Raw genomic sequence first — 14,044 nt, 5'->3', positions numbered from 1 at the left:
CAGGTCCCTAATTTTCAAATCTGTACTCTTAAGTATCCCTCTTGCCAACAGTTGGTATAGTCAGTGCATAAAACCCTGAATGGTATTGGATACTTAAAGATCCACAGTTTTTGTCAAAGTCACATTTAAGATTCCTAGCAAAAAACATTAGTCAAAAAGGGAAATCTTACATTCTTTCGGAAACCGCAATGTTAAATGAACATCTGAAATATTTATACTTGTTAGTTCAGGGATGTAATCTTGTATACAGTATATATGATTGAAAAAATATGGTAAATACTTTGCACATTCATTCTCATTTGAAACAGATATGACCTAATGTCTGTTGCTATTGGTATCTTTACTAATCTGGTAGTGGGCATGCACTAGGATTCCAAAAGGCTGACAGCTTCTATTTGGAGTACTTCTTGCTGTCATATGCCAAGATTTTTAAACTGGTTCATCTGTAATTGAGACAAGACACTGGCTAGTCCATTAATATTTCTGCTCATCTGTTAAAGAGTAAAAACTTATAAGTTAAACCATGCAGGTTGAATTTATTATGCTAAAAATTTTCTCTTACATTTGTGAACTCCAGTTACTAATCAATGGCTAAAATGAAAATGAATTTGTTGTTATGGCTATCCTGTATTATATCTTTCTGTTGCTAACTGCTTGGTCTGCCAGTATATCCCTTGTATCAAATGTAAAAGAAATGAGGAAGCCAAAAATATATGCAAGAATGTGCATATGCAGTAATGTTTTTTGCATTCATTTCTCTCTCCAAAAGGATGCTCCATTAAAATGAACTATAATGCCCCCCTTTCCTAATAAATCTCATAATTTCTTCATTTGCTCATATAATTTTATGCCAGAAGTCGTGAATGTCAGAGGTGCTTGCCAGTACTGACACCACAATTCATAGAATCATAGAATGGTTTGGGCCGGAAGGGGACCTTTAAAGATCATGTAGTCCAACCCATGCTGCAGGCAGGGTCACTTTTCACTAGATCAGGTTGCTCAGAGCCCTGGACAACCTGACTTTGAACAGTTCCAATGATGGGGCATCCACAACTCTGGACAACAAGTTCCAGTTACCACCTTCACGCTAAAAAAGTTCTTCCTTGTGTCCAACCTAATTTTTCCCTCTTTCAGTTTAAACCAGTTGCCCTTTCTCCTGTCATTACAGGCCCTGGAAAAAGTCTCTCTCCACCTTTCTTATAAGCCCTCTTTAAGTTTTCAAAGGCCCTAATAAGATCTCCAGAGCCCTCTCTTCACCAGGCTGACCAACTCCAACTCTCTCACCCTTTCTTGATAGAAGTGTTCCAAGCTGACCCTTTTCATGACACTCCTTGGGACCCACTGTAACAGATTCATTCGGTAGGTAATGAAAAGTACTTAGTAGAATGCACCTTTCTTGGCTGATTCCACTTCCTTGATCAACATGGGATATGTTTTGATTCTTTTAATCAATCTGCCATTCTGAGAATCAACGTGTACTTAAAGTCTCTTCATTTCTTCAAGCAAGACAGGACTTTGCCTGATTTGGATTTATTTTGCCACTGGTATGCATCAAGCTGGTGTGCGTGGCTAGTTCAGCTCAGATCTGTGAATAAGAGTAGGGTTAAAACTACCATTAAATATCGAAAAGCAAGATTGAAATCTAGAGATAGGTTGCATTCACATGCTCAATCCCCAGTCTCATGTAATGATTCATCTTCAACTAGATTCTTTCCAGTTAGGAGATAAATTGCCTGAGATTCATGAGCTTGGTATGTTAATGGGATTGTATAAAATATATGTGTGTACATTCAGTCCTGACTGGAAAATACCTGATTTTACTGACGCTCATTTGTCAGAAACTTTTAATCAGGAAGTTCCATCAAGGACTTGGAAATATCTAACCCCAGCCAAATTTTAGCCCAAGGGTATTTCTTATTTTCCAGTCCATGCTGGATTGAAAGTTAAGATTTTCTCCTTCCTTACGGTTTGAAATCAAAGGAGTGATTTTAAAGGATATTTAGTAACCAGCTTTTCTAACAGATAATAAGTATTTTGGATGTTACTTTTGGTCTTGATATTTGGTTTGTTCTTTTGTTGTCACTATCTTATTTCCATACAGGAACTGGGTGAGGAGGGAGGCGGGGAAAGCTATGATACAGAAAACAGCAGACTGTGTTAATGCTTCAGTGGCAAGCCTGCAGCCTGGAACCTGTATTGAAAAGCAGCAAAATGGTCAATATTGATATACTTACTTTCTGAAGTAATTTTTAATTCAGAAGTATTAATGTGTGTGAAAAGGACTGACTACATTTTAATACTGTCTAATGATTTGCTTATTCTGTCTTGCTGATGACCTGATACAAGATATGGAAGTATGTTCCAGAGTTGAGATTACACTTTGATTCAACCACTGCTGAAGGAGTAAACTGACAACAGAAACCCCAACTCTATTTTTAAAATCTGCTGAGAACTGTCAGATGGTGGTGTGTGGATTTCCATCAAATAACTCTGCTGTCATCATAAGGATCCATTTGCAGTGAACTGGCTGTGTTTACTGGGAGAAATTTGTGTTCTTACTGAGGGAAGAAAGGCCTCAGTATGTTACTACCAAATAAATAAAGACTTTTAATTTATACAAAGATGTTAAAGATCTGCTCTGGATGTCATTTGTTTGTGGTTTTTTTGTTTATACAGCTGTGCTGCAGTACTATAAGGTTTATTTTAGGATGTCCACACAGAAGTGCACACAAATATTTTGATCCCAAAATACAGACATCACAGTCATGCAATTGAACTAGGAAGAGGTCACATGAATCTATCCTCTTATGCTTTCCTTTGCTTTAAATGTCTATAAATAAATCTTCTGGCAGGCAGTATGTGTTAATTTCTAAAACAAAAGTGTGCTTAAACCCAACTGTCATGTTGTAAGTCATCATAAAACCCGCAAACAAATGTAGGAAACCAATATCCAGAGCAGATCTTAAATCAGTGGTGGTGGTGGTGGGAAGTGAATCGTCAGCAGATTTAGCTTTACTTTCATTACTTGTTATCAGGTGTTTTTTTTTTTTTTAATTAAAAGCCAATAATAATTACTGAAGTAATACTAATAGTAACATATGAGATTATAGGTTTGAAAAGATTGTTCTTTTCAAATGTGGAAGTGGTGTTCTTTTAAAGTAGCTTTCTATGAAGCTTCTGGTATAGAATGAGTGAAATTAATGGCTATATCCATTAAGAAGGTGGAAATGAAGTAAACTATGGACTCTTTGTTTGTTTGTTTAAAAACTGGATCATTTATTTAACAAACACATAAGTAACTCATTCTTATACTAGTATTTAGGAAGTCTTGATATGCTTCATCAGCTTGCTAACTTGAGTCACCTTTCTTCATTTTTCTTCTTTACTGTAGCAAACTGAGGGATGTGTTTCAAAGTTTCAGATACATTGTTAGCCTTACACCAGAAGGTGTGAAATTCAACTACAGCAAAGTCATTTATCACTCTCTGGAAAAGAAAAAAAAGTTCTGCTAGATCAAGTGAAAAGTACTTTGACTACACTGTTTAGAAGCTTTATTAAAGATGGTGTATTACCCATGATGAAGATGGATATTGACTATATCTGATAATCTATATGATCTTGCTTTTTAATTAAAATCTGGCTAAGATACTTTGGAGTTTTTTTGAAAATGATACTTAAATATTTTATATAATTTTAATGGGTATAATTCATACTTTTTAAACAGTTTTTCAATATTTAAGTGAACCTTCAATACATTTTCTAAAAGAAAAAAATACAGTTCCTCGCATTAATTTTAATATTTATGATTTTACTGATTTAAGAGTTCTACATAGTTTTTAGTGCTATCCATGAGAATAGAATTGGACTCAATTTTTGCTTACCCAACTTTATAAGGCTATAGTAAATCTGTTTGAAAACAAATATATTTTTTTTTATTCACAGTTATTTGCTATTTTATAGTCTTATAAGTGAAAGGTGCTAGGCAAAAAGCGTGTGTATGTGTTTTGCCTTATAGATCTTAAAATCTATAATCAGAATTGCAAAAAGGCAAGAACAAAATATTTACACCCGTCAGCATCAGAGTTATCAGCAAATGTTTGACATGGAATACCTCTATGAACATACATTATTTAAAAATGTATATTTCCTGTATTTTAATTGTGGTGTTGCACTTAATTTCCTTGTTGGAATGAACAGTTGTCTTGGTTTGTTTTCCTAGACTTTGTCTTGTTTCTTCTGTTCAAGAAGTCACTTTCAGATTAGGGCTAGGTTTTGCTGGGAGAAGTGCTTTATGAGTAACAAAGAAGAAATTAAAAAAGACTTGTTATAAAGACATTCGAACCTTAGCATGTGCAAAGTTTTAAAGTAAAAACTTGCATTCTATATGCACATTTTGTAATGGGGTAAATTAAGCCAGGATGTTTATTCTCTGGAACTTAACAGTATGAAATCAGTGTGATTTCTGTTTTGTCAGCATCCTGACTGACAGTAATAGAGAAGCTAATTGTGAGGTGTAGTGGTAATCTTTTTGAGAATATATATTGTAATTTGATTGATAATTTGTTGGTGGATAAAAGTGTATGAGCACTAATGACAAAGCAGTTAAATTCGGACTGCCTTGTTTCTTGTGTGCTCAAGTATTGTGGGAATAAAATCATATAAATAGAACATATTCAGGAAAAGAAAGTGAGAAGACAGAACACTGAAGTACATTTCCTATTCTAATATCTTTCTTCAGGTTGTGCGTTCCTTCTAATGAGACAAGACAAAAACGTATGTAGATAGAAAACAGAGGGCAACATTATCTTTTTGAGTCAGGTTCAACCAAGCATGAGGGTCTGTTGGAGAATTAAGTTGTGAATACTCCAATGTATATTACAAATCATGTTCTAGCATACAGTAGCCATTAAGGATTATGTATCAATTATGGCATCTTGAAAAACCGGAGCTTTAAGTGACCTGATGGTCTCTTAATGAAACTGACTAAACTGGGGAGTCACTGAGATTGGAAGTGATCTCTGGAGCAGGTTGCTTATGACATATTCCAGTTGGGTTTTGAGGCCTCTAAAGATGGATACTGCACAACCCATCACTGTGTTTGACCATGATCATGGGGAGGTTGAAAGGGAGGGGGGAGATTGGGGTGGGGAAGAGAGACACAGGGAGAGGCGACCTTGGAAATGGGATAAGTAGGTAGAGCACTGATGGTAGGAGGTTTTTTAGGGTAGCAAGTATGTGAACAAGCTGTGAACCATTGTAGAAGGGCCTTCTGAAATTAACTGCAGTAACTTAGTAAAATGGCAGATTAAATTCAGGCTAAATATGACATTATAGACATGAGGAAAGAATATAGAAATCCAGCTTCATGTTTAAAATGATAGGCTCAGAACCGAAAAATAAGATCATGGTGTTATAATAGTTCAGTGAAAACACCCACTTGGTACTCATTTATGGCCAAAAATGGCAATCAAATGTTAGAAATTACTAAGAACAGAATAAAGCGCACAACAGAGAACATCTTTTTGCTATTGCATAAATACGTAAAGATTTTCATACTTTGAATAGTATGTGGAATTCTGGTTCCCTCATTTCAAGAAGAAACCATTAGACCCAAAAATATTCAGGGAAAGGTCAGGTGAGGATCAGGATTGTGATGAGATTGGGAACAATTTAGTAATTCATGATGAGGATTGGCATTAATCTTTACTGACTGATGTGATGCAGGAACTTGGAAATATTAAATGGAGCATGTGGAAAACAGGTTCAAGACAAACACAAGATTTAGATTTTCCTGTAGCTGAGCTTTATCAGTGCAGAGCGAAGGAGGTTGTGAGTTAAATTTTAGCTGGATTCAAGAGGAAGATGAACGGGCAGAGTATGGATGAAAAGCATATCCACTCCTTGTTTAAAAACTATGCCTGGATCTGAAAATTTCCTGACCTGAAAATAATGGTGCTCATCCGCATTGAATCCTGTATAGCTGGGAAGAAATCATAGGCAGTGTAAGGAAGTCTCTTCTGTACTTTGAAGTCAAGATCTTTGCAGAGCTAAGTCACCAAATTAGCACATGTAAAACTCTGGCAAGGATTTGTGTGTTTGTCTACTATGATTTGCATCATACTCTCTTATCCCACTTCAGATTTTTCTAATGGGGTCAGATTTAGGAGAGATTTATTTTTTTTCCCCCTTAAAAAGAAGACGATCCAGTTCCATGTCCCAGGGCAGCACTTGGACAAGCTCCAGCTTTCAAGTAGAAATATTCTTCTATTTCTCAATTAAAAGACCGTAGTATAATTTTAAAACTGGGTCAAAGACTGTATGTTAGAAGTGACTGAAAATATTTTGTGACATTATCCATGTTACAACCTGTGCATTTTGAAAAAAATCTGCAAAAATTGTGAGTGCGCTGCTTTGCCGTGACACCATTCCCCTTGTGAAGGGAAGTGGTGGGCGCCCACAAATTTACTGAAACAGTCACTAGTTAGAGCATAGAAAATTCTGCCTAGAATTTCTTGTTTTGCTAAGAAGAATGCAGCCACTGTAGCAATTTCTGGTGAATTTTCACTTGTTCTCACGTTTTGCCCAAAAACCATGAAAGGAACACTGTCGTGTAGAAGAATTGGTTTGTAGCTAGTGTTCAAATGCTAATAAAGATGTTTTCTCATATCCTGTGCTTCATGATTGTCCTGGGTTCAGCAGTAGCAAGTCATTTTTTCTCCTTCTTGGTAGCTGGTGCAGTGCAGTGTTTTGACTTTCAGCTTGGGAACAGAGCTGATAACAATGATGTTTTGGTTTGGCCAAGGACTTTGTGAGCCTCATGCTCTGCCAGGGAGGAGGGGAAGCTGGGAGGAAGCAGAGACAGGACACCTGACCCAAACTGACCAAAGAGGTATTCCATTCCACAGCACGTCATGCCCAGGATGCAACTGGGAGTTAGCCGGAAGGGCTGGGAGACTGCAGGGTCGGAGGAGGTATCGGTCAGAGCTTGGTCAGGCTGGGGGGGGCGAGTTATCGGTCGGCTGGTGGTGAAATGATGTATTCTCTTCCTTGTTATTTCCTTTATCATTATTATCATTGGTGGTAGCAGTAGTGATTTGTGTTATACCTTAGTTAATAAACTGTTCTTATCTCAACCTGTGGGAGTTGCATTCTTTTCGATTCTCCTCTCCGTCCCTCCGAGAGCAGGGGGAGGGCAAGAAAAGGGGGGGAAGTGAGCGAACGAGTTACCTGACTGGGTTTAAACCACGACAATGATACAGTAAGATACATGAGTGGGTTGTTGTCTATCAAAGAGTAAAGGTGGCTGTGGATTTTTACTTCCTTTTCAATGCTGATCTATATTCAGAAAGTGTCACAGTCTCACAGTAATCAGGCCTGTAAAGAGGATCAACTTGATATGCCTGCTTGTTTTGCCATAGAAAACAGGAGTTCTGAGTTTCTTTGTTTAGCTGATACATTTTGTTTTTTTAAAAGAGATACATTTCTTCATGGAAGGGTTATTTTATCAAATAAAACTTCTACATTGTGTTGCATAAGTACATACTTTCAAAACAATTTTGTTGGTTTACATGAAAGTTATTCATGTGCAAGCATCCACGTGCATGTTTATGTGCAGTTGTAAAATACAAGCAAAATATGTACACCTTTTTGAGGAAACAGCTTCTGCTTATAATCTACAGGTTTAATAACAAAGTGACTGATTTTCTAAAACTGATTAGGTTTCAGTGTCATGCTAATTTTATCAGTTCATTTTCAGTACTGAATATGAGAGAGAATATAGAGATTTGGTAGCTGATGAATTGATAGGTAACAAAATAAATCTAATGTGTCATTTTCCAGCTAATTTTGAATCTTTTATATGTATGTTATATCAGTATTAGTGTATTGATGGTTTTGTACTTTTTAATATGAAACATACGGAAGCATGTCTACTGTTGAATGCAACCTCTAAACAGAATTAAATGTATCGTATAAATGACCATAATTCTGAATTCTGGGATATATATGCAATATAAATGAAGAAGGAATTTCATTAGCTCTTGGAATTTCTGTATTCTCAAATTCTGAGTTGAGAAACTAGTGAACTGAGCAGAAGCAAGTTCATGCCTGCAATGCATCGATTCACCTTGGTGTAATTGACTCACCTTGCAGCAAGTCAAGTCATCGATTAATTAAAATTGATCTTGTTTATGTTTTGATTTATTACTCCATCACAGGAATCTCATTTTCAGTTCACCACATTTTATGAAACATATGAAACCTGAGGAGGAAGACAGTCTGAAGACCAAGGCTAAATACTGTCTCTGGTAATAAACCACGGAACTGTGGCTCATTAAAAACTTCTTTTCAAAATCAGATAAACTTTTAAAATATTAGATATTATGCTGCTTAATGCTATATGAATGAAGGCTAGAATCAGAGTTTTCAATTAAGGAAATTGTTTGTTGTTAGACATACTTCTGCAAAGAGCCAAGTTCTGTTTTGGTAACTTGTTCTGTCTTAAAAGAGGATACTGAGTGAGTGACTCTTGTTTAGAAACACCTTTGTTTCTCAGCCTATGCAGGTATTACTGGAGAGTGCAATTCAGATTGCAGCTTCATCTCTGGCCAAAGCAACTAGAAATTTGTGTTTACAGTACAACAGTTATGCATTTACCTACTTTCAAAAAAAAAAAAAAAAAAAGGAAAACAAATCTCCAAAGCTGGTTTGTTTTTTTTTTTTCTTTTTGTGAAGTTATGCATTCAAGTGGATAGATTAATATGGGACACTCTAGTAGATTCTACAGGATTTCAGACAACCTGAAATACATTTTAGTAATATCAATGTGTTTCTGTATAGAAACATTCTTAGAATTGGGGTTGGAGTTATGTGGTCTGAGTCCTTTTGCTAAAAGACCGATGTATGAATCCTAACCAGGTAAGAGATTTCTGGTCAGAAGGGGAGATTTTTCAATTGCTCTTTCAGGAAAAAAAAGTGTAACACTATTCATCTGTATTTGTGAATAGATATCAATTATGGTGGTACAAAATGGATCTCATGGTTAACTTTATATACTTATTGATGATGCTACTGGTGGAAACCAGATATTAGTAATTAACAATTAGAATGTGTGTGCTTTTAGAAGATAAGTAAATCATGGAAGTATTTTGATCAATCTGAAATTATTTTCCTTGACGCAAAATATTCACTGAAGCAAAACCTTGAAAAAAATAGAGAACTTTGGTATGACTGTACCATATTACACTCTTGATCTGAAGAGATGTAATGTGTGGTGGAAAGAGGTGTTAATCTGTAACAGTAATTCAAGCTGATCAGAAATTTGAAGTGGACTTTTTTCTTAAATTAAGCACATTAGATCATCTGAGAAACATGATCTAGATTAGCACTATCCTAGTGAGGTGTCAGACCATTGCTTACAGAGGTCCTTTCCAGGCTGCTATTCCATGCTGTCTTAAATCTGTTCTATTGAAAAACAATAACAAAACCTACCAAAGCTAAACTGACTAGATTAAATAAAATTTCTAATCAGGGAAATATCAGAGCTTACATTTAAATACTTTAGATTTGCTACATTCCTCATTGGCAGACTGAGTCTCAAGGAATTTGTGTGGTTTGTGGTGTTTGTTTTGGTTTTGGTTGGCTTTTTTTTTTGTTATCCTTAACTAACAACTTGTCTCTGCTCATCACAAGCCTCCACATCTCGTTGGGCATGCAGGCTTCTCCTCATAGAATTATAGAATGGTTAGCGTCATACTAAAAAAGGTATATTGAAGTAAATAGATGAAACTATGTGTAAGTGAAGATCAAGGTTAAATAAATTTTAGAATACCAGCATTTGTGTGAGAAGACTCAAGAAAACAAGGTACTGTTGAGGCATGATGTGAAATTTCATTATAGGATACCAACTCCATAAAATTCACTTCTATTAGTGTCTTCAGGACAGAAAAAGAATTTCAGACCTTAGCTAGAATGAACTTAATTCAGTAAGTTCACTGTAATACTGAGTCATCTTAATGGCAAATTGTCTTATTTGCAGATTATATGGCTTCCATTAGTTCCTTATACTCCACCTACACCTGAATGATAAACTCTTTTAAAGTCTTCTCCAAACCATGCTGAAATACACTATTATTGCCACTTTTTAGAAACTTTAGTAACATTGTTCATCCTATGTCACAAATACATAGTTTGTTAAATGTAGCACAAATGAAAAGGGTACATTGGAAATTTAGGGAAATAATGTAAAACATCAATGTTGAGTGCTGTCCTTACTTAAGACATCAGCAGTCTTTGTATTTTGGGGTTATGGCATTTAATGATTCATAGAATCGTAGAATCATAGAATCGTTAGGGTTGGAAAGGACCTTAAGATCATCTAGTTCCAACCCCCCTGCTGTGGGCAGGGACACCTCACACTAAACCATATCACCCAAGGCCTCGTCCAACCTGGTCTTGAACACTGCCAGGGGTGGAGCATTCACAACCTCCCTGGGCAACCCATTCCAGTGCCTCACCACCCTAACAGGAAAGAACTTCCTTCTTATATCCAACCTAAACTTCCCCTGTTTAAGTTTTAATCTGATTGATAAAGGCTTTGTGATTCCAGTGTATGTTCTGAAAGGAATGCTGATTTTTTGAATTCTAGAAAATCAAAACATTCATTTCATTATGATAGAAACTATAGGTCCTTTATGCATGTGGAAGTAAAAAGAAAATAGTTCATTTATTTGAGTAGTTCTCATCTTAAGTAATTTTTTATCTATGTTGTCTGGTGCATAATTTTATTTCTTTGAAAACTGAGAAATACAATGGGTACTATGTATATGCTTCTGTGAAATGATGGATTCTTTAATGTAGTAGAGAGAATAAATATAATTTCAGCTATGTGTAAGTAATTTAATGTAATCCACTGATAAATACAAGCTAAGTGGCAAATCTCAATTTTATTCCAAATCTTGCTATTTGTAAATTCATATTTCAGTATTTTAATCTTTTTAAACGTCTGAAATATATGTGTTCAAAGATTTATCCAGGAATCAGATGATAAAAAGTGTTTTAAAAATCTTTATTTTTATCTTACACGTTCTGATTTTTTTTTTTGCTCCCCAAATAGATAAGCTTCTGATGCCAGAGGTTTTTTTAAAATTCGTTAACAGAAGGATATAGTAATGAGTGTTTCATTGTACTGCTTAGATTTTTTAACTTATTACACTGGAATTTAAGAAGTAGAAGTGTTTTTAACTAATGAGTTTGAAAGCTGAGACCTTCAGAGAACATTTTACAGAAGCAGCAAGGAGAAAGGAAAATTAATTTGTTTAGCATTAATTGGCTAATTCAGTTTACCTCCTACTTGACTGTACATTTTAGAATTGTTTATAAAAATTTTTATAATTCCCATTCTGTACTGTTAAAAATGCTACTGGTTGTTATGCAAAGATAGATAAGGAAAATGCTGCCTGTAACTGCTGATTAGTCTGTGTCATGGGTGAATAGCTGTCCATTTTAGCAGTAGCAGATAGGCAGTGAAATGTCAACTGAAAGAAAGGCATATAACTTGCACACACTTGCACAATCACACAAGTGAGAAACCTGCTTTTGAATTCCCATTTTAAAAGACATGTTAAATAAAGTTAATTCCTTTGGTCAAAATCACATTGTCAATCCCAGCTTTTATTTCAAGTGCCTGTAACTGTCTACTGTCATAGTACTGCAGTTGCATAAGGGAACTGGAAAAAGCAGCGCTGCTTTTAGAACATAATTGTTGAAGTGATCCAAGTTCAGTACAGGCGGCTGTTGTGTATCTTCTTTGACAATAATAATTGACACCAGTGTAACTTCATAGCTGGATGGGACACTGCCATATCATATTGCTCTTGTTTTATCAGCTTCCGCCCCCTAGGAAACTTCTATGGAAGGTCTTTTGGTGAGCAGTTTACATACCTGTATAAAAATAAATTTTTCTGTGTGCTAGTCTGCAAGTGATGTTTTCCTTTGATAATGGACAAGTTTTGGAAGGTAAAACGACTTTTAATTCTGTATATACCTTTGACACAGTTGAGTACTAAAAATAATCTCTTTTGGCTCTCTTATATCAGCTTATATCACATGTTAAGAGGTGAATAAGTGCTTGGCACTTTATAAGTAAGTGTGTCTCTGGCACTGCATTATGTAACAATTTGTAAAAAAAGCATTTAAAATAATTAGGATAGCCAAACAATAGGGCTGTTGTATGTCACTTTTAAGTAAGTGTGTCTCTGGCATTGCATTATGTAACAATTTGTAAAAAAGCATCTAAAATAATTAGGATAGCCAAACAATAGGGCTTGTATGGCACTTTTCCTGAATATTCTTATTCTTGGAATATGTCTTTGGAGGAGCAAGTACTTATGAGTTACTTGAACCATTACTTGAAAAGTGATTTTGGTCATCATGTCTAAATTAAACAAGGTCTTAAAAGTGAAGATTGTGCATTCAGAGAACCTGTGATGAGTGCTTACTGTGCTAACAAAATTAATTTGTTTATCTTTAGGTTACTGCTGTTTGCAAAATCACAACAACAGGTTTTTATTGTAAACTTTAAATATGTTTTACTGAGTCAAGCTGAGTAACAGTGTACTAGCAGTTTTTTATGGCATCGTACCAAGCTGCTGCTAAGAAGCATACAGTACTTGTGAAAGTCCTGGAGACAGTACATAGTCTTTGACACTTTGATGTGGTCTTGAATATAAATCTATACATAAATATCTGTTTACATACACTTCAAAGGAATCTCTGCGTATGTACATGATATCAGCTGTAGAAGTATGTGTTCATTTTAAACGGATTCCATTTTCTAGAATTTCTGAGCACTATAATGTGTATGTAACTTCCAAATATTTACTTTTTTTTTCCTTGTACCTTGTTTTGTAACAGGATGACGAAGTCGTACTTCAGTGTGTTGCCAGTATCCACAAAGAACAAAGGAAGTTTTGCTTGGCAGCTGAGGGACTTGGGAATCGCCTGTGCTTTTTGGAACCAACATCAGAAGCTAAAGTAAGAAGTCAAGACTCCCAACTGGTGTAATGAATCAGTGAAACTTAACCTACTTATTATTCACAAATACATTTAACTACAGTTTCTTTAATGTGATGCTAGATGCATCTTTTGTATGCTTTTCTTTTGTGACTGCAACATGAGATTTCTTGGAGATTCTAAATATACTTTGAGATATACCTATCAACAGTCAAAAGCCGCTCTTCTTTATCTAAAATAATTCCTGTAACTGAAATACTCATATTTTCAAGATAAGGTCTCCAGACTATTATTAAGTTCACTAAAAAACTTATTCCTATTACTACTCTAGGTTCAAATATCTTGATATACTGGATTGATAATTTTAGAAGCATTGTCACCTATTAGTTTCTGGCTTTAAGCTCTGCTTCTGTGTTGATTAATCAGAGAGTACAGGGAGCAGAATTATCAAGTAATTTATAAGCTTTAAAGAAAACTGGCCAATGGAAAAAAGAAGGTAGAGATCTGTGAAGAAAAAGATAAAAGAAAACAGAGTAATAAGAGGAGCTTCGGAGGAGACATGAAAATTTAGACTTGTGCTAGAGCAAAATATTAAAGTGAAATGCAGAGAAAGACCTCCTCATTCTCTTTGTTTTCTCTGCATCATTTACTTCTTTATATCTCTATATGTCTTCTGATAAATTATTTCTTCTGTTTTTTTTTTTGGGGGGGGGGGTGGGTTGTGTTTTTTTTTGTTTTTTTCTTGTTGTTTTTTTTTTTTAGTAGGGTCTTTGTATCTTTTCTTTTGAAATGTTGGTATGTGGTCCTATTTTTAGTCTGGATATTATGACCATGCTACATCCACAGTTTTATTTATACAGTATGAGAAGTCCTTGTTCATCCCTAGGGTGGAAAATTATGCTGCATCTAAATTTGCATTTCTTTGCATTCCAAGAGTTCGGTCAGAGGAATGGTATGTATTACTGTAGAATGGCATAGATCTACTTATATTTTGTAAATGTCTTAGATAACATTACAGAAGCTTCTGAAGTTT

The 14,044-nt window shown here is 35.2% G+C and overlaps 1 protein-coding gene across 1 annotated transcript in view; it reads left to right on the top strand.

The window, feature by feature from the left end:
* RYR3 (ryanodine receptor 3) overlaps window positions 1–14,044 on the top strand; it is a 225,138-nt gene that overhangs the window by 33,576 nt on the left and 177,518 nt on the right. The window contains exon 2 of the mRNA XM_062619313.1: window positions 12,913–13,032. Within this exon, the coding sequence (XP_062475297.1) occupies window positions 12,913–13,032 (120 nt within the window). The remainder of the gene's footprint in view (window positions 1–12,912; window positions 13,033–14,044) is intronic.

This window comes from Pezoporus occidentalis, unplaced genomic scaffold (genome assembly GCF_034315485.1).
Source record: "Pezoporus occidentalis ecotype Australia unplaced genomic scaffold, CSIRO_AGI_Poc_V1 ctg21, whole genome shotgun sequence".
NCBI lineage: Eukaryota > Metazoa > Chordata > Aves > Psittaciformes > Psittacidae > Pezoporus > Pezoporus occidentalis.
This window is presented reverse-complemented; position numbering and strand designations above follow the sequence as displayed.